The 20,626-nt window shown below is 45.5% G+C and overlaps 1 protein-coding gene across 1 annotated transcript; it reads left to right on the plus strand.

The window, feature by feature from the left end:
- The first annotated feature begins 5,147 nt into the window (after positions 1-5,147).
- Positions 5,148-6,812, plus strand: LOC123434103 (salt tolerance receptor-like cytoplasmic kinase 1). The gene is made up of 2 exons (XM_045115492.1): positions 5,148-5,654; positions 5,746-6,812. Exons 1-2 carry the CDS (start codon positions 5,297-5,299, stop codon positions 6,426-6,428), a joined length of 1,041 nt encoding a protein of 346 aa, XP_044971427.1. The 5' UTR covers positions 5,148-5,296; the 3' UTR covers positions 6,429-6,812.
- The last annotated feature ends 13,814 nt before the right edge of the window (positions 6,813-20,626 follow it).

A 20,626-nucleotide genomic window follows, 5' to 3' on the forward strand; every position in this document is an offset into this window, starting at 1 on the left:
ATTGCACCAAATTCACCATCGGCCTCCAGAAATTGACTGAGCTATGCTATGAGGATTCCGCTTGTAAGGCCCAAATTTTAGGCAATATCCGCTCGCCCATCGGACACACAGTTTTGAAGGCTTGATTGTCACTGAAAGTAAAGTTCTTCGCTTTGTTGGCCACGCAAAATAGCCTTTTAGACAGGCCTAAGGAATGTCTTCAACTTCAGTCCATTAGCACCTCAACATGGCGCTTGAGACGCTCCATTGAAGAATGGTGGGTGGGCTTGTCCGAGAAAAACATCAAGTGGAAAAAGCAATGTCCTATATACTTCTTGGACCGTTTGGAATGAACGAAATGTCCGCATCTTTCGACTCAATAGTGCTCCTCGGTTCTTCTTCCAAGATAAAGAATGAGGCTATGCTTTTGATTGCTACGGGGCCTAATAAATTGGGATAAATCATGTCGTAAAAGCAATTCCTTTTTGTATAGGATCATCACTTATATATGGTATGAAGGCGAAAATATTTGACATTTGTGCAAAAAAAAAACTACAACATGGTAAATTTGTGTCATGTGATCCTCCATATAGGGTTGCTCACAATCTCAAAATCCCAATTGACCATTTGGATAGTGGAGCAAAAAATCGAGCATGAAGAAACGAGTGAGATGTCGTAAGAGAAAATGTCATTTCTATAGTTATGGCACTTCAATGGTGTCGATTCACCCACCTCAACGACTAGGATCTCTCCTCACAAATGGGGGTTGTTGTTTGTTTAAGTTCAGTTACACTTAATTATATATGCACTTTAGCTGCTTTAGTTTAGTGTAAAAAACATCTTATATTTTGATCAGAGTTGTCAACTAAAATTGGTGTACATAAATGGATGCTTGCGAAAGGGGAGGCTAAGAAAAACACTAAATATTGTTCTTGTTCAATTATTTGCTTCATTGCTCACAATAATACTTACTATATAACCCAAATCCTAGAGAAAAAACTGGTCTACCTAGGATCAACTGAATCATTCCCTATCCCCCATTAGATCGTGACACCACCGTGGATACATAGTGCACAATACCGAGCCCCCTCCATAGTGAGACACATAATGACAACAACAATGAAAACGACAACCTCCCCTAGTGGACAAGATCGCAAGGAAGATCACAACATGGAGAGGAAAGCACGCGAGTGTGGTTGAGCACAATATTCTTGACAAAACTGGTTCTCACTTTAGAGGCAATCTATCATCTTACAACGCTTGATATCCCAATAGGTCAAAATAAGGTCGATGGTCTAAGAAGTGATTGTCTTTGGACAACATGCGACAGAGTCACTAGAGGAAAATTCACGATAAACATGGAAATGGTTTCCAAGACAAAGTTTCTTAATGTCTTGGGGGTCTTGAATATTGGTAAAGTTGTCGTTGCTCCAAGGCATTGTTGCTTATGCGAAGAAACATATTGACCCCTCCAAACCTTGGATTTGCATGGGAAACCCTTGGATAACCACACAAAAATTTGCGGGTCCCGTAAGTTTAGTATAGGTGATGGGGCAAAGTTTTCTTGGAACTGAACCAACAAAGGTCGCCCGAGAGATCTTTCATTTCTCTCGCAAGAAGCAGTGTTCAATGCAAAAGGCAATGTGGATCAATTTTTTGGTAAGTCAAAGAGGCATCCACCATCTCACTCGAGCTCATCCATCAATTCACCATGTATGCGAGAAAGGTTGTCATGAGCATCTAACACATGGCCCCGGGTGCTATTAGATGAAAGTTCAAAAATGATGGTGCCTACTCGGCGACCTTCACATATGGTGCACAGTTAAGGGCCTCACAACTACCCCACGAATCTGACCATCTCGAAAGCTTGGAGTACTTAGAACATCAATTATTCACATGGTTGCTAATCTACAGTAGGGTTTAGAACTCGGCAAGTTAGAGCATTAAGCAATCGATTGCACACCTCCTCTACAAGTGCCAATTCAAGATTATAGTTCCAACGAATGTCAAGTTATGGTTAGGCCTAAAAGACAACTTCTCCATCGACCAAAGTGCTTGTCTTCGGTAAAAGAGTGGTGGATAGGAGTCATTCAAAAAATGGGGTCAATCGATAAAAAATGTGTGTATCCTTGGTAATACTAGTCCCATGAGGAATTTGGACAAAGCATAATACGAGAATTATCTACAATGTGGCTACTCATGCCATGGTGGCGTCGACAAAGATTGTAAAGAAAACCTTGCTCTCGGCATTAGCCGACGCTAAGCACTAGAGTATTGATCGTCAAGCTATAGATTAGGATTTATCTTTCGTTGTGAGGGCACTCACCCGGTCCAAAATTCACCAACGAGCCTATGGATCCATCTTCCCTCTCTACCGGTTGCTTAGGTAGCCGATGACAGGGAGGGGGTCCGGATGCCTTGACTCTAGGTAAAGCTTAGTTGAGAGTTTTTCTTTCTCGCAAGGGATGTTTTGGGAGTGACCGCGATATTCGAGCTGTTCTTCGGAGCTTCGATCCTCCTTGAGTTCGTCCATTTGGACAGAGTCGATGGTGCTTCAGGGTAGCTTCATCTCGTCTTGTCGGAGGGAAAGTTAGGGTTTCTCGTGGTGTGTGTACGAAAACAGGGTTTGATGACTGCTACTCTGGGACGATGGACCTTAGGGCATATGCATATTTTTTTCTAATTGACAAGGTCAAACCCGCTTCGGCAGGGGAGCGGCGACAACAATGCGTCTGCGACTCGTCATTAGCCGTCCCTAAGCGTTTTGGGATTATTTGATTTTCGTAAGATGACTCCCCACACGGAAAGTTAATGCATCGTGCCTAAGTGTTTTGGGATTATTTGATTTTCGTAAGATGACTACCCACACGGAAAGTTAATGCATCGTGCCTAAGTGTTTTGGGATTATTTGATTTTCGTAAGATGACTTATTCACCGAGACTGAGGGAGTACAAGTCCTTGCCTATTTTTATTCTAACGGCTACGCTAAAACCTCGGGTCTCTTGTTCTGAACTTTGTTCTTAATTACTCCCTCCCTATAAAAATATCAAAGTGTTAACAGAGAGTGGTGCTTTAGCTCATAGATGTAGGTACACCTATTATGAAATATATAAAAACATTTTAGGATATTAAAAAATAAAACAGTGATTTCGCGTGTACATCTGAACATTCTATGTTTGAAGAATTTTTTTGCAAAGAAAGAACATTTTTATGGTATGTATAAAAAAGATAAACAAATGTTTCGTTTTTCCGATGAAAATAAATAAATGTCTTGCGAATAGTTATAATTAAGCATCAAAAAATATCTTTTTTACATAAGCCACAAAAAATGTATTTTTTTACCGAATTTTTGTGCACGAACAAATAATGCCCCAATGTACACACGTTTTTTGTTTGTTTTTGTTTTTACTTTTTAAAATGTGTATTTAGAGCATCTAAACCTATGGGCCAAAGTGAATTTCTCTTTAGATCACTATTTCAGTGATGTAAATGCTAGTTTTCTGCTGTGCCATTTCGAAATAGCTACCCATCAAGTAGCTGCAAGTTTACTCATAGGCTGTGCCAGCGCAGAACCCATCGACATGGCTTTGCCTGATGCAATAAATCTCACCTTTAAAAACGTACACGCGCCCATACAGTCCGAGTTCAGTGAACGCGATCGCGGAGTTCATGTGAAGATGCGATGCGTTTTCAGGAATCCGATGCGTGCATGCATGCATGCATTCCCCCACTGCACAGCCGTGTTTAATTATTACCACTACTGCAGTGCACAGTGGCACAGCTTTCTGCTCCCAGATTGGAGCTAAAAGTACGTACGTACGTACGTACACGGTACACAGCCAAGGCGTAAGCTCAGTGGGCTGCACGAAGCTTGATGTTTGTTTTCGAATCCAACGTAAAAGGGACCATCACTTGCCGCTGCCGTCCCCGTAGCTGTTGCTTGTTTTAGAAAAGGATTCAGGTTTGGGAGACGGAGACAGACTGAAGCGCCGGCATTTATTTATTTTCATCGGAAAAACGAGACATTTTTCAACTTATAAGTTGGTGAATTATTTGGAACCAAATAGGACATAACTGTCCGTTTGGTCAGGGTTGCAAGCGCGAACCTTGCTTCTGCGGAGACGCGAACCATTCAGTTTGCACTTCCATCTGCATTACGGAGTAGCATTCTACGGCTACAAAGTACGCGGGAAGCCACTCCCCGTCGGTGATGATGATTAAACTCAGGACCTTCCTGTACATGCACCGGTTAATCCCAATTGAATCATCATTACTACAAGCAACCAAAGCACAATTATCACGACGACTCTCTGGTCTCTGCCATGCCTCGTCTCCGTCTCGGTTCATCGTTCGCTCTCCCTGCGCGTGGCCTTGACCACCGTCTTCCGTTCCGCGGTGTGTACAGACACTAATGTAACATCGCACCGAAGCCCGATGCCTTTACGACGGATGAAGCTTCACAGAGAAAAGAAAGAAAGAAAGAAAGAGAGCAACTAAACCATGAATTGAATTTCAGCGAGTGTACAAGTTCCTCTCCGATTTGATCTTGATCTGTTGATGATGCCTCGGCAACGACAAATGTAAATGGCACGACGAAGCCTTTTCTGGAGACTGGCGCGGCATTGTCAGGTGTACCTTACCACCAAGTCATATCAGTGGTAGTAGTTGCGAGACATCCTGGACCTTGGAGGAAGCCCTAACCGTTCAGGTTCAGGGAGGCTCGCTCGGCTCCGCTCTCGCGCATAATTGGCGTTCGTTTCAGCTGTAATCTAACACGCCAATAATCTGTTTTCGAGCCAAGGCTGCACGCAAATCCGCATGTTATCGTCCATGTGTTGATCCAATTATTTCGCCCCCGCAAAAAGGACCATTATTCCCGTCCGGTGTAATCTAATCTAGTATTGGAAAGCTCCAGCCCTCCAGGGACGAGGGAGGGTGAGCCCATGACAGATTTCGTGTAGGAGTAGTACGTAATACTTATTTCTTTTATTATTGGATTCTTGGAAGGGTATGAGTGAGTGAGTGAGAATGGTGGGCCCGGGTGCCAGCCACAGCGAGATGGTTCTGGTTCTGGTTCTACACCCTGCAACATAATGTTGGCACTTCACAGTTCACACCCCCACCAAATCTAAATTCCCCGCACCCACCTATATATAAGCCTCTCTACTCCACACCAAGTAGGAGTACATCCCCTTCTCTCCTCTCCTCTCCTCTCCGCAATACGCAAGCCTCCCTCCCTCTCGGCTCGGCTCGGCTCGTCTCGTCTCGTGTCAGTCGTGTGCGTTTGCAAGAAATCCATAGGAACCAGCGAGGAACCATGGGGCAGAGGTTGAGGTTCTTCTGCTGCGGCTGCGGGGCCAATGCGGCCGACGGCGGCGACATGGAGGTGGACGACGAGCCGGAGCGCGGCGGGGGCAAAGGGGGCGAGGAGGCCGGGACGCGGCAGCTGTCGTGGGCGCAGGTGGAGCGGATGACGGGCGGGTTCACCTCCGCCGTGGTGGGCGAGGGCGGGTTCAGCACCGTCTACCTCGCGCGCCTCTCCGGCGCCCTCGCCGCCGTCAAGGTCCACCGCAGCAGCGAGCGCATCCACCGCGTCTTCCGCCAGGAGCTCGAGACGCTCCTCCGCGTCCGCCACCCGCACATCGTCCGCCTCCTCGGCTTCTGCGAGCAGCAAGGTGCGTGCTTTATTCCCGCGTCGTCGTCGTGCTGAAAGCTGGAAGCTGAACGCTGGAAGCTGAATTGTGTTTGTGGGTTTGGTGGATGCAGACGAGGGCGTGCTGGTGCTGGAGTTCGCGGCGAACGGGAACCTGTACGAGAAGCTGCACGGCGGGGGCAAGGCGGCGGGGGCGATGCCGTGGGCGCGGCGGGTGTCGGTGGCGGTGCAGGTGGCGCAGGCGCTCGAGTACCTGCACGAGCGGTGCGAGCCGCAGGTGGTGCACGGCGACGTGAAGGCGTCGAACGTGCTCCTGGACGCGTCCATGTCCGCCAAGCTCTGCGACTTCGGGTCGGCGCGGATGGGGTTCTCCGCCGCCGTCCGCCCGCGGTCGTCGGCGCACACCATGCTCGGCTCCCCGGGATACGTCGACCCGCACTACATCCGCTCCGGCGTGGTCACCAAGAAGACGGACGTCTACAGCTTCGGCGTCCTCCTCCTGGAGCTCCTCACCGGCATGGAGGCCTTCTGCCCCGTGGAAGGCCGGCTGCTGACCGCCGTCCTCGCGCCGCGGCTCAAGGCCGCCGGCGACGCGCGGATGCTGGTGGACGAGAGGCTGGGGAGCGCGTACGACGCGGGCGAGGCGTCCGCCGTGGCCGCGCTGGCGGCGTCGTGCGTGGGGCAGAACCCGAGCCTCCGCCCGTCCATGGGCGACGTGGTGCGCACCCTGGAGCAGAGCGCGCAGGGCTCCATCCTGGCCGTGGGGAGAGGATCGGACGGCCAGGGGAAGCTGTGATCCACGAGGGCCGTAGGCGCTAGATCCGGATTGGCCAGCTGTAGCCTGTGGTGTGAGCTGCACAGCACACATGGAGCCTCGGTACAGGCCGAGGGCGTACAAACCGCTAGTGGGCGAGCACATCGAAAACCCATCGAAAAAAAGAAGAAGAAGTTGGTTTGGGAAAAGATTTGGAAGAGGAAAAAAGTTACTGTAGGGTTTGTGCGCGCTGACATTATTTGCCAAAAGGTGGCAGTGATCTTAGAGTGAAAAAGAGAGAGAGAGAGGGAGGGAAAAAAAGACTGAAAACTGGGGTCGTCCATTAATTCTGCGATTCTGAAGATTTTGGTGATTGTTTCGTTGGTTTGTAAAGTACATTGAGTGTTGTTGTTGCTGCTGTTCAAATTCGTTCGTTTTGTTTGTGGTTTGACAGCTCTTCTTTCCGCAACTGATGTGCTTCGGATTTATTACCGCTATATGGTGCTACGGTGACGTCAGAAAGACGAACAAATCTAGCGGCCCTGGTTCAGAAGCAGAAAGTAAACAGCGCACCGCGTTGTTATTCCGCTGTCCCGCAAGAGAGAGCACCGGATTCCGAAGCTCCGTTTTTCAAACGCACGCACATATTTCTCCTCCTCCTCTCCGCATAGAAATTCCAGTCCATGGCGCTCCCTCTCTGACATGCTACCAGTATAAATATGGTACAGTACAATCCATGCTGGTCAAACAAGTGTATACTAGCGCATTCCGTGATACCCTACATGTTCTCTACTCCGTGCTCTTTTCAGACACAGCTCATTCCAAAGAACCCAAAAACGTGTCAGAGAAGACCCGAACCTCTTCCAAGCACCTCTCACCAGCTCAAAATTGGAATTTTCTCCATAGTAGGAACGTATTTGCCCGTTCCTTCTTCAGAAGAAAAAAAACTACAACTAGCAGCAGAGGAGAAGCCCTAATAATGCAGCCCGAAATGATTAAGCAAGCAGGAAGGGGTCTTGACTTTGAGCAAGGCCTACGGAAAGGGACACGTGCCCTTGCTCCCAAGCTAACCACCACACCACACCGCAATGGCGCGCGCATTGAATGGGCTGTGAGGACTGTGCATACATACACAAGTTAGGGAAAAACGAGGGCGGCCGGGCCGGGTGGGGGGAGACGGCGACATGCTCCCCATACGAAAAACGCCGTCGGCTCCCCTGTACATGTCGCCGGAACCGGTCACGCACGGGCGGGCCGGTGGCGCGTCGCCGTCGTGATTGCACACGCAACCCTCCGGGCGGGAGATTCAGCTTCTCCGTCTCTTTCGGCGTCCGCCCGACGGGCGAGCCGTCCATGGTGCCTCCGGTAAGCTGATCGGCTCGGATTGATCTGCCCGTCCTTCTCCGTCGATGCCTGAGACGATCTTGTTCTTGGCCCTTGGTTTCCGGCCGTCTCCCACGTCGCCGTCGCTGAAACAGTACTAGTATGACGAACGAACTGTTGGGTTTGCGCGTGGCTCGCCTTGTGTACACCGACAAAAGAAGAACGGAACGAACGACGAAAGAATTCTTCATCGGCGGCAGAGGGGAGGCGTTTGCTGACGGCCTTGCATTGACCTCGCCGGAGATGGGCTAGTTGACGCCGCTCGTGTGCCCAAGGGCCAAGGCTCCGTCCGCCCTAGGAGCCGGCCTCCGGCAGCTCCACCAACGCCACCTCCCGCGAGATGGCCCTGCAGCCTGCACCCAGCAAGTTTGACGAATATTTTTTTATGAGCGCCAGCAAGTAATAAAATTATAAAATTCTATTGCTATTGAATATTGTGCTAGACTGCCTAGTATTGTATAAAGTCTGGAAAAGTAGTCTGCATACTATACTGAATTCTTTTCTTAGAAAAGGAGTATAAAACATTCATAATTCTTCTATGTATACAGAATCATGTTAGAGCAAGTACAATAGAGTTGAGTCAGCTGCCTATAAGGAATAAACTAATATATTTTTGTTTAGTTAGAGGAAAGAGAAGGTGAGTGGGCTCTTAGATAAGAGCCAGCTCTAACACGTGCTCTAGGCATTTTGTGAGTATGAAAGGTGGATCATATAATAAAGAAGTAGTACACTTTTACAATAAACTATTGTACATGTTGGCTATAAGATGGGCTATAGATGACATATCAATGACTTATAGCCAGCAGCTGGCTATACTATTGTACTTGTTTTTATGCAGCCTAGTGTATTACTCTAGCTACCGCAAGCCTGCCCTTGTAAGTCAAAAGCCATTATTATTGGTAAAGAATTGGCATATGAAAAGCATGTACGGGGCTCTGTTGCTTCACCTGGTGGGCATGGTCACCGATGCCAATTGTGGCCACGGAGCCCTCCTTCTTGACCCACTCATGAGAAGGAAGCGTACTTCAAGCCATCAAGAACTGCAACGCGCATGAAAGCCATTCAAACGCGACCATGGCTTGATTTGCATGCACTGTTGAGTGCCGAAACCATTTTGCAGAACAACTGTTCCCGTTTTCTAAATGAGGATATGTTTCTAAATGAAGATTCTAGTACTATTCGAGTGGAAGCATTGGGGTGCAAAGAATGCACAAGCACATTGCACGCTACATGTGCCCTCTACCAGAAAGGGGAGGCATCTTGCTGAGTTATACTTTAGCTAGCATGCTTAGCAAAGCTGTACCTGTACAGGTGGAGAAGTGTCTGGAGGAGTATAGCAGCTGAGCTTGTCCGCAGCCTCAGAGCAAGTGTAGCTTAGTTTAGCCGTTGTAAGCTTGTAAGTTGTAACCGAAGCAACTGTTATTTGCCCTCTCGCTGGGTAGTAGCTCAGCTCAGGGATAGCATGTGTGTGGCTGCTGGCTGCTCCTCGGCTTGATCCGAAACCGGTTAAACAAATGTGGGATCAGAAAATTGCCGTAGCCCTAGCGCTGGAATATCCGCAGCTATACAATATTGTCCAACGTAGACAAGCGTCGGTTGCGGCAGTCTTGAGCAACACGCCTCTAAATATCAGGTTTCGTCGATCTTTAATCGGTGTAAGATGGACCAGATGGCTACACTTAGTTAGAAGATTAATGCAAATACAACTGTCGGATCGGCCCGACACTATTCGTTGGAAGCTAACTAAGGATGGATCCTTTTCGATAAAATCTATGTACCTTCATCTTATGGATTCAGGGTACATACCAAGATCCAAGCATGTCTGGGAGGTCAAAGTTCCGTTAAGGATAAAGATCTTGATGTGGTTCGTTCACAAAGGTGTTATCCTCACGAAAGACAACTTGGCAAAACGTAAATGGAAAGATAACCAGCGATGCAATTTTTGTTACAACAAGGAAACTATCAAGCACCTCTTTTTCCAGTGTCCGATGGCTAAAATCTTATGGCGTTCTATACATATTGCTTTTAATATCACCCCCACTAGTGTCAACACGTTGTTTGGGACGTGGGTACAGGGAGTTGGTGGTCATTTGGCAAAGAGTATTCGGGTTGGAGCTTGCGCATTACTATGGGCAATTTGAAACTGCAGGAATGATTTAGTTTTTAACAGATGCACATCTATACATTTTTTGCAGGTTATATACAGGGCTACCGCACTGACCCGCACGTGATCATTACTCACTCCTGCGGATTCCAGGGAGCTTATGGTTACTGGGTGTATCCGCTGGGAGATGGTAGCACAGGTTATCTTCAACCGGTTTGGATGACGGCAAGCTAATATGATAGGTGGCTAGGCATCTACTTATTATACTTTTGCTGCTTGGGCGCTTTGGGCGCTTTGTATCGATTCGTTCTTGTTTTTTACTTTCAACATTGTTGTACTCGTTCCTGATCTGGTTTCTTTTTAATTAGTAAAGGGCTATATGCATCTCTCGATGCAGAGACCGGGGCGTTGCCTCCTTTTCAAAAAAAAGTGTGTACTATGAGTGATCGGACTTGGTAACTTCAACTGTCACCGGCCATGGTAATTGTCCTTAGTCCTGACACGTATATCGATCTAACGAGATATCGGTAATTTTGTATATCTACCGTGCGCTTCGTGCGTCGTGGCATATTCGAATTTGTCAGCGATGTCCCACGTTAGTAATCAGAATTTTTCTCTAGGGTACACATAAACATGGCCTATTCCTTACGAGGATGCCACCTAGACAAATCATCTCAGTGAAAATGAAGGAGAGAATCAAACTCTGGAATATTTGCAGATTATATGCGCAAGATAACCTTCTACCGGACCTCCATCTCTGAATAGAAAAGAGCTCGATCACAACAACATTCGGCTTCTTGCACCCCTCCGCCAGTATAGAAAGAATTATGTGTGGAGATGGATAGAGGATTGTGTGTGGGAGCAGTTGTGACAGTTGGAGTGAGCTGGGGTAGATCTGGATATGAACATATAAGGGAGTGACAAGTCACGAGCATTCTCTTGTTTAGGCAGAAGGAGGAGATAAAAGAAAAGTTTGGTTTGATCGTGCATCAACCAACATATCTCCACATATTCTCCCTCAAATAATTCGAAGCCATTCTTGGTAAAAAGAAACATGAAGTCAATCATTTTGTAGAATTAATTCACGTACGACAATTTTCAGTCCAATTTTGTACTATGCTCAGAGCATCTCTACCACCCCGTATAATGCCCCCACCCGCAAAATAAATACCAAAATACGGGTCGAAGAGAAAAATTCTGCCACACCAGACACCGCAAACGCGTCCGGTCCGTAAATTTTTTTGCGGGGCGCGGCAGAAGTTCGCCCTCAACCTTTAGATTCACAGGGTGGGAGGCCGACCTGAGCTCGCCCCTTATCCGCAACGAGATTTAGCGCGAGGGAAATTTCCGCGTCGTTCCCCCCGCTCCCCCCTCCTCGGCAGCCGTTGCCCCGCCCACCGCATGCTCCGGACCTTCTACCCCGTCATTCTTCGCCGTCATGAAAGCCTTTCACTCGGCGGGTCTCGTCAACGTGAAGGTCGCGCAGGCGCAATTCCGTCCGACGGATCTCGTCGTCGATCATGTCGCCCCCTTCCCGCTGTCGCAAACACGCCAGCCCGCAAGCGGCAAGGCGACGTTGTCGTGCAGGACGACATTCCGGCTGGCCTAGTCGGAAGGGAAGGCGCGTCGGGCGCCGACGCTGCTGCGCCATCTGCCCCCCCCCCCCCACCCCCCGCGCCGGCGGGGAAGATGAACAAGGTTTCACGCGTGAAGCGGAAGAAGGTTCCTACGAAGAAACCTCCAACCATACCATTCCATCCGCGTAAGGCATTCCCCGACGGTGCCTTCCTACGGCGCTGCTTCCACCGCAGGCAAGGTCTTCGATGAAAAGGCCGGAAGGTATGCATATTTTCTCACTTATTTTTGCTTCGATTATTCGCCCATCGTGATGTGCTTTCATTCAATCTAGTCGTGGTTCGAACAATGCCACTGCCGAGTTTGTGCACTTGTTGGCCACGAACGCAGTCGACATCGATGAAGCCCTGATCGATGGTTTCGATTACAATGAATTAGAGGGTGGCGTTGATGACCACGGTGGTGAAGACGAGGTGGAGGAGATAGATGAGGGGACATATCAGCAATCACAAGGAAAAATTCATGAGATCAAAGAACTACACGATCTTGCAAGATCAAATGTTGATCAAGGCTTGGAGTTCGGTGTCTATGGATCCTTGCACGGGTGTGTCTCAAACTGCGAGCACGTATTGGCAAAGAATTAAAGATCAATACTTCCAATTGATGACCAATTATACCAACAAGACAACATGGACCTTTCGGTCACTCCAAGGCCGTTGGGACGTGACCAAGCCGACTTGTAGCCGTTGGGCAGCTTGCTTAAAACAAGATCACAATGCTCCTCCAAATGAAACCGTCGAATCTGACTATGTGAGTTGATTGCAATCAAATGGTTCCATTACTTTGCATAATGTACAATGGTTTCATCAGTTTGACTTTGTTTTTATTGTGTAGGAAAAAATTGCCCAACAACGATACAAAGATATGGATGCTTCCGAAGGCAGATTTTATAAACTAGAGCATTATTGGGAATTGCTCAAAAACTGCGACAAGTGGGCGTTGGTTGACAGAGAATCCCCATCAAAGAGAAGTTCACTTATTGACATGGATGAAGATGAAGATGATGATGACCCAAGAAACTTGAGCAAGCCCGATGGTGACAAAAAGACAAAGGGGAAGATCAAAAGGGAACGCGAAGCATCGACCTTGCGGAACAAGATAGATTTCATCCTGCAATCAAATGAGATATTCCTAGCGAAGTCTTTGGATGTAAATATAGAGATGGCCGAGAAGAAGGCACGAGAGAAGCAAGAGAGATGAAAATTGCTAAAGGAAGTTGAGGAGCGAAAAGCACGTGTCGCTGAGAACAAAACCATGGCCAACCTTCTTGCCGAAGAGAATGGGGTCATGACTTTGAACCGCAATGACATGAACGTCATGTGCAAAGAATGGCATGATATTACAAGGAGAGAAATCTAGAAGAGGAGGATGTTTGTGTTATGGTGGCGATGGTTTATCCTGTGGAATCAGAACCAATGATTTCGGTCCCGGAGTAGGGACAAGTGTCGGTGTAGGAACAAGTGCACGCGATGGATTCGGGGGAGTCGATGGATTCGGGGGCGACGGTGAACTCGATGGTGGAGACTGAAGAACGACGAGGATGCATGAAGTCCTTTTGTGTTTGTCTTCCAAAGTATGCTCTCATTTTACACGTGAACTATGCTTTATTGTTTAAATTTAACTCATTTGCCAAAATAGTTGTCAAATTCCAACTATGTTTTATTGCGTGATTTTTCGGTTTGCGGGTCGCCGCGGTGACACTCGAACAGACCCCGCATTAAAGGCCCGTATAATAGCATTTTCTACGAATATGTTTTTATATGGGTCTATTTTAAGGAGTGTGCCTTTGTCCACACCCGCGCCGGTTTGTAAAACCCGTTTTTCGCAAATTGTAAACGATTTTTGTGGGTCGATATTATACGGAGTGTGCTAGAGATGCTTTTATATCGATGGCTCACATACGTGATTACATGAATGGGTATGATTGTGTGTCGTATATGAATCGTACCAAGTGCATCGTATGTGTAGCAGCTTTCTCCTTTTGGGGTGTACTCATTTTGCATCTATTCTACACATGCCATCACTCACAAGAATTTTGTGCTATATGCAATCAAATGGTCCTCCTGCACTTTGCCTTTCTCGTGGATGGTGTGATCTGCCGTGTAGTACAAAATTGGACAAAAATTGTCGTATGCGTAGCAACACTGTTTTTATTCGAGAGAACATGTGTTGCAAGTTACGAATAGGATTCAGTTTGCGGTTAATGCTAACTTTTCAGTGAAGGGAGCAATCGTTTACCTATGAAGCTTCTTTGGTCTTGCACATAAAGAACCAAATTTAGGAGGAAATAGGAGGACTGGTCCATTTTTCCCATGAAAGAAGATAGATTTATTATAAGGTTCACTAGAAGTACAAACTAGCCCAACCATAATATAAACTACATCAAGGTCCCTAGATCACCGATCAAATATTACCGCCGCGAGAATGAGCCAATGATGTGTGTTCGTGCTCCTTCACGGGAGGTCACTTGACCTTGTCAGTGAGTGTTGGAAAGTTATTATACAGGTGGGCCTAGGAACCTCGGTCTCGGAGGCGGAGTTGTCATCTTTGAACCCAGGAAAAGACCCTGAGGACATGTCACTAGTTCACGTTGGCGTGCACGCTTGACACGAAACCCTCGTCTCGCGGCCCTTTGAGAGATGAAAGAAACCTATGTCAGATCTCCTCGATTCCGTCTCGATGGACAAACTTGAGGTGGATTGGAGTTTAGAAGACCATCTTAACGAAGAAGCGCCACCATCCGTCGAGTGTCGCCTCCGCAAGACAATATCCCCCATACGCCTCATGACAGTACCTAACTGTACCCCCAGAATAGGGATGAGGCGGGTAGATCTCAATTTACACGAACACTGATAGGTCTTCAACGTATCTATAATTTTTTATGGTTTCATGTTATTATCTTGTCAAACTTTGAATGTTTTCATGCCTTTTATATATTTTTTTGGACTAACTTATTAACTCAGTGCCAAGTGCCAGTTCCTGTTTTTTCCATGTTTTTTTACCCCTTTCAGAGGAGATTTTTGCATAACGGAAGAAGATCGGGAAGCTTGAGAGCCAAGGCAGGGGAGCCTCAGGGGCCCCAAAAGCCCTCACGCCGCGGCCAGGGGGGAGGCCGCGACCCATAGGCTTGTGGGCCCCCTGGGCGCCCTCTGCCCTCGGGATTGCGCCTATATATTCCCTAAAAATCCCCAAAAAATCAGGAGATCATCGAAATTACTTTTCCACCGACGCAAGTTTCTGTCTCCGCAAGATCCCATCTGGGGCACGTTCTGGTGCCCTGCCGGAGGGGGGATTCAGATATGGAGGGCTTCTTCATCAACACCATGACCTCTCCGATGATGCGTGAGTAGTTCACCATGATCTTCATGGAGATCTATCCGATGTAGTCTTCTTTTGCGGTGTGTTTGTCGAGATCCGATGAATTGTGGATTTATGATCAGATTATCTATGAATCTTATTTGAGTTTCTTCTGATCTCTCTTACGCATGATTTTATATCCTTGTAATTCTCTTCGAGTTGTGGGTTTTGTCTGGCCAACTAGATCTATGATTCTTGCAATGGGATAAGTGCTTGGTTTTGGGTTCATACCGTGCGATGACCTCACCCAGTGACAGAAGGGGTAGCGAGGCACGCATCGTGTTGTTGCCATCAAGGGTAAAAAGATGGGGTTTTCATCATTGGTTTGAGATTATCCCTCTACATCATGTCATCTTGCTTAAGGCGTTACTATGTTCGTCATGAACTCAATACACTAGATGCATGCTTGATAGCGGTCGATGTGTGGAGTAATAGTAGTAGATGCAGAAAGTACCGGTCTACTTGTCTCGGACGTGATGCCTATATGTATGATCATTGCCTTAGATATCGTCATAACTTTGCGCGGTTCTACCAATTGCTTGACAGTAATTTGTTCACCCACCATAATACTTGCTATTTTGAGAGAAGCCTCTAGTGAACACTATGGCCCCCGGGTCTACTCCACACCATATTTTCAGCCTTACACTTTTTACTTCATTGCACTTTCCGCCTTCAAATCTCACTTTGCAACACAATCTTGAAGGGATTGACAACCCCTTTGAAGCGTTGGGTGCAAGCTTGTTTGTGTTTGCGCAGGTACTCTGGACTTGACGAGACCCTCCTTCTGGATCGATACCTTGGTTCTCAAACTGAGGAAAATACTTACTGCTCCTGTGCTGCATGACCCTTTCCTCTTCAAAGGAAAAACCCACGCGAACAAGAGAAGTAGCAAGAAGAATTCCTAGCACCAAGGAAGGACTTTTGTTACCGTAGCAGAAGGATTTCTGGCGCCGTTTCCGGGGAGGAAGATCAAGTCAAGAACTCATCCAAGTAGGTGTCGCAAACTCATCTCTTGCATTTACTTTGTTTGCCAGTTGCCTCTCGTTTTCCTCTCCCCCACTTCACCAATTTGCCTTTTTCGTTTGCCTTTTCGTTTGCCCTTTTTCCTCGCCTGCTCTTTGTTTGCTTGTGTTCTTGCTTGCTTGCTGAAGTCACCATGAATGAAAACACCAAACTTTGTGACTTCTCGAATACTAACAATAATGATTTTATTAGTACTCCGATTGCTCCCGCCACTAGTGCGGAGTCATACGAAATCAATGCCGCTTTGCTGAATCTTGTTATGAAAGAGCAATTCTCTAGCCTTCCTAGTGAAGATGCCGCATCCCATCTCAATACCTTCATTGAGCTTTGCGATATGCAAAAGAAGAGAGATGTGGATAATGACGTGATTAAATTGAAGCTTTTTCCTTTCTCCTTGGGAGATCACGCAAAAACTTGGTTTTCTTCTTTGCCCAAAAATAGTATCGATTCGTGGGATAAGTGCAAAGATGCTTATATATCCAAATATTTTCTGCCCGCTAAGATTTTCTCTCTCCGTAATGATATCATGAATTTCAAGCAACTTGACAATGAACATGTTGCACAATCTTGGGAGAGAATGAAATTAATGATTAGAAATTGTCCCGCTCATGGCTTGAGTCTTTGGATGATTATTCAAATCTTTTACGCTCACTTGAATTTCGCTTCTAGAAATATCTTGGACTCCGCCTCAGGTGGAACGTTCATGGAAATCACGTTAGGGGAAGCTACAAAACTCCTAGACAACATCATGACAAACTACTCTCGGTGGCACACTGAAAGGTCACCTACTAGTAAGAAGGTACACGCTATAGAAGAAATTAATTCGTTGAGTGCTAAGATGGACGAGTTAATGAATTTGGTTGCTAGTAGAAGTGATCCTTTGGATCCTAATGATATGCCCTTGTCTTCTTTGATTGAGAGTAGCAACGCTAGCTTGGACGTTAATTTTGTTGGTAGGAATAACTTTAGCAACAACAATGCTTTTAGAGGAAACTATGTTCCTAGGCCTTTTCCTAGTAACTCCTCTAATAATTTTGGCAACTCCTACAACAATACTCATGGAAATTACAATAGATTACCCTCTGATCTAGAGAGTAATATCAAAGAGTTCATCAACTCTCAAAAGATTTTCAATGCGTCCATAGAGGAAAAGCTACTCAAAATTGACGATTTGGCTAAGAGCGTTGATAGAATGTCTAGTGATGTTGATGCTTTCAAAGTTAGATGTTCTCGTCCAAAAATCAACATGGATGAAATTTTGAAAGCTATGCGTGTTTCCATGATTGAGAGCCAAGAAAGAACCGCCCAAATTCGTGCTAGACATGAATGGCTTAAAAAGGTGTGTTCTCGTGGTGAGAATCACGAAGATTTTAAAGTGCTTGGTGTGACTCCCATTGAATCTTTGTTTTCTTGTGTCAAACCTAATGATCATGGGGCTGGATATGAATCCACTTTGGTTGAAAAGTGCCGCAATGATTTAGAGTCCATCTATCTTGATGCTAAAAGTATTGAAAGTGGAGTAGAAGATGTTAAAACTTTGAGTAGTAATGAAATTACTACCGTGGATTTCAAGCAATTCAATTATGATAGTTGCTCCTTGATTGAATGCATTTGTTTGATGCAATCCATGTTAAACTCTCCACACGCTTATAGCCAAAACAAGGCCTTTACCGATCATATCGTCGAAGCTATGATAAACTCTCTTGAAGAGAAACTTGAATTGGAAGTCTCTATCCCTAGAAAGCTTCATGATGAGTGGGAACCTACCATCAAAATCAAAATCAAAAACTATGAATGCAATGCTTTGTGTGATTTGGGTGCTAGTATTTCTGCGATTCCAAAGTCTTTATGTGATGTTCTGGGTTTTAATGAGATTGAAGAGTGTTCTCTTAATTTGCATCTTGCTGATTCTACTATCAAGAAACCCATGGGAAGGATCAATGATGTTCTTATTATTGCAAATAGGAACTATGTACCCATGGATTTCATTGTGCTTGACAATGATTGCAATCCTACATGCCCTATTATTCTTGGTAGACCTTTCCTAAGGACTATCGATGCTATCATCGATATGAAGGAAGGGAATATTATATTTCAATTTCCTTTAAGGAAGGGCATGGAACACTTTCCTAGAAAGAAAATAAGATTGCCTTATGAATCCATGATGAGGGCTACTTATGGTTTGAGCACCAAAGACGACGATACGTGATTCTATCGCTTTTATGCCTACCTAAGGGCGTTAAACAATAGCGCTCGTTGGGAGGCAACCCAATGAATTTATCTTTTTCTTTCTGTTTTGTTGCGTCCACACTTTCATAATTCTGTTGTGATTGTGTTTTTTGTGTTTGAGCTAAGCAAAACCTTTACGACTAGTCTTGGTAATGGTTGATTGATCCTGCTGGAAAAAGACAGAAACTTTTCGCTCACGAGATGATTTTTCGTTTTTTATTCAGAAAGAGCTTTTGGGTTGATTGTTTATGCTGCTGGTTGATATACCTTTTGCCAAGGCCGTCGTAATTTTCCAGACTTTTTGAGGTACCAGAAGTATACGAAGTATACATATTGCTACAGACTAATCTGTTTTTGACAGATTCTGTTTTTGTTGAGTTGGTTGCTTGTTTTGATGAAACTATGGTTAGTATCGGGGGGTACTAGCCATGGAAAAGTGAGAATACAGTAGACCAACACCAATATAGATGGAATTCAAGTTTGCTACAGTACCAAAAGAAGTGGTAGTTTGTTTTCTTGTGCTAATGTTATCACGAGTTTCTGTTTAAGTTTTGTGTTGTGAAGTTTTCAAGTTTTAGGTGATGTTCTCATGGACAAAGAGATAAGGAGTGGAAAGGGCTCAAGCTTGGGAATGCCCAAGGCATCCCAAGCCAAATTCAAGGACACCAAAAAGCCTAAGATTGGGGATGCCCCGGGAAGGCATCCCCTCTTTCGTCTTCAATCCATCGGTAACATTACTTGGAGCTATATTTTTATTCACCACATGATATGTGTTTTGCTTGGAGTGTCTTGTATCGTAGGAGTCTTTTCCTTTTGTTGTGCCACAATCATCCTTGTTGCACACCTTTTTGAGAGATAGAGACATGCACTCATCGTGATTTCGAGCTAGATACTTTTGCTCATAGTGCTTCACTTATATCTTTTGAGCTAGACAGTTTTGCTCTATGTGCTTCACTTGTATCTTTTAGAGCATGGCGGTGCGTGATTTGGCATTTGGTTTATGCTATGAAAGTAGTCCCAAATGTGATAGGTACCCAAAGAGGATGCAAAAACCTCCATATTCATGTGCATTGAGTAGAAAGAGAAGTTTTGATTCCTCTCAATTAGTTTTGAGACGTGGATTTGGTAATATTAAGAGCTATGTTAGTAGGGTTTTGTGAATCTAGAAATACTTGTGTCGAAATTAGTTATTCCCGTAGCATGCACGTATGGTGAACCGCTATGTTAGGAAGTCGGAGCATAATTGATCTATTGATTGTCATCCTTTGTGTTGAGGTCGGGATCACGCGATGGTTTACACCTACCAACCCTTCCCCTCGGAGTATGCATTTAGCACTTTGTTTTGATTACTAATAAAAACTTTTGCAACAAGTATGTGAGTTCTTCATGACTAATGTGAGTCCATGGTATAGATGCACTTTCACCTTCCACCATTGCTAGCTTCTCTAGTGTCGCGCAATTCTCGCCGGAGCACAAACCCACCAAATTCCATCCTCAAAACAGCCACCATACCTACCTACTATGGCATTTGCATAGCCATTCCGAGATATATTGCCATGCAACTCCCACCGTTCCGTCTCATGACTTGTGCCGTCACTCTCATATTACCATTGCATGATCGTAAGATAGCTAGCGAGATGTTTCAACGTCATACACCATTCTAGATCGTTGCACATCCTGATGCACTGCCCGAGGCATTTCCTATGAAGTCATCATCATTGTGATCTTTGAGCTATGAGTAAATAAAAGTGTGATGATCATCATTATTAGAGCATTGTACCATGTGAGGAAATAATAAAAAGAGAGGCCAAAGAGCCCAAAAACAAAAAAAAGAGAAAAAAGAGGCCTAAGAGCCCAAATGAAAAAAAGAAAGAGAGAAAAAGAGAGAAGGGACAATGCTACTATCTTTTTCCACACTTGTGCTTCATGATAGCACCATGTTCTTCATGATTGAGAGCTTCTTGCTTTGTCACTACCATATGTTAGTGGGAATCTTCATTATATAAATTGGCTTGTATATTCCAATGATGGGCTTCCTCAATTGCCCTAGGTCTTCGTGAGCAAGCAAGTTGGATGCACACCCACTAGTTTTCCTTTTGAGCTTTCACATACTTATAGCTCTAGTGCATCTCTTGTATGGAAATCCCTACTCATTCACATTGATATCTATTAATGGGCATCTCCATAGCCTATTGATATGCCGAGTCAATGTGACTATCTCCTCCCTTTTTGTCTCACAGCCACTACCACACTCTATTCCACCTATAGTGCTATATCCATGGCTCACGCTCATGTATTGCGTGATAGTTATAAGAAGTTTGAGAAATTAAGAGTGTGAAAACAATTACTTGGCCAATACCGGGGTTGTGCATGATTTACATTAGTTGTGTGAGGATGATGGAGTATAGCCAGACCATATTATTTTGTAGGGATAACTTTCATTGTCCATGTTATTTTGAAAGTTCATGATTACTTTGCTAGTTTGCTTGAAGTATTACAGTTTTCATGT

This window comes from Hordeum vulgare, chromosome 1H, assembly GCF_904849725.1.
Source record: "Hordeum vulgare subsp. vulgare chromosome 1H, MorexV3_pseudomolecules_assembly, whole genome shotgun sequence".
Lineage (NCBI taxonomy): Eukaryota > Viridiplantae > Streptophyta > Magnoliopsida > Poales > Poaceae > Hordeum > Hordeum vulgare.

What these genes read in the sequence shown, in the direction of transcription:
- LOC123434103 (XM_045115492.1), top strand. Translation starts at nt 5,297, where the DNA reads ATGGGGCAGAGGTTGAGGTTCTTCTGCTGCGGCTGCGGGGCCAATGCG. An exon ending in CGGCTTCTGCGAGCAGCAAG is followed by an intron (nt 5,655 to 5,745) that starts GTGCGTGCTTTA and finishes TGGTGGATGCAG; the next exon opens with ACGAGGGCGTGCTGGTGCTG.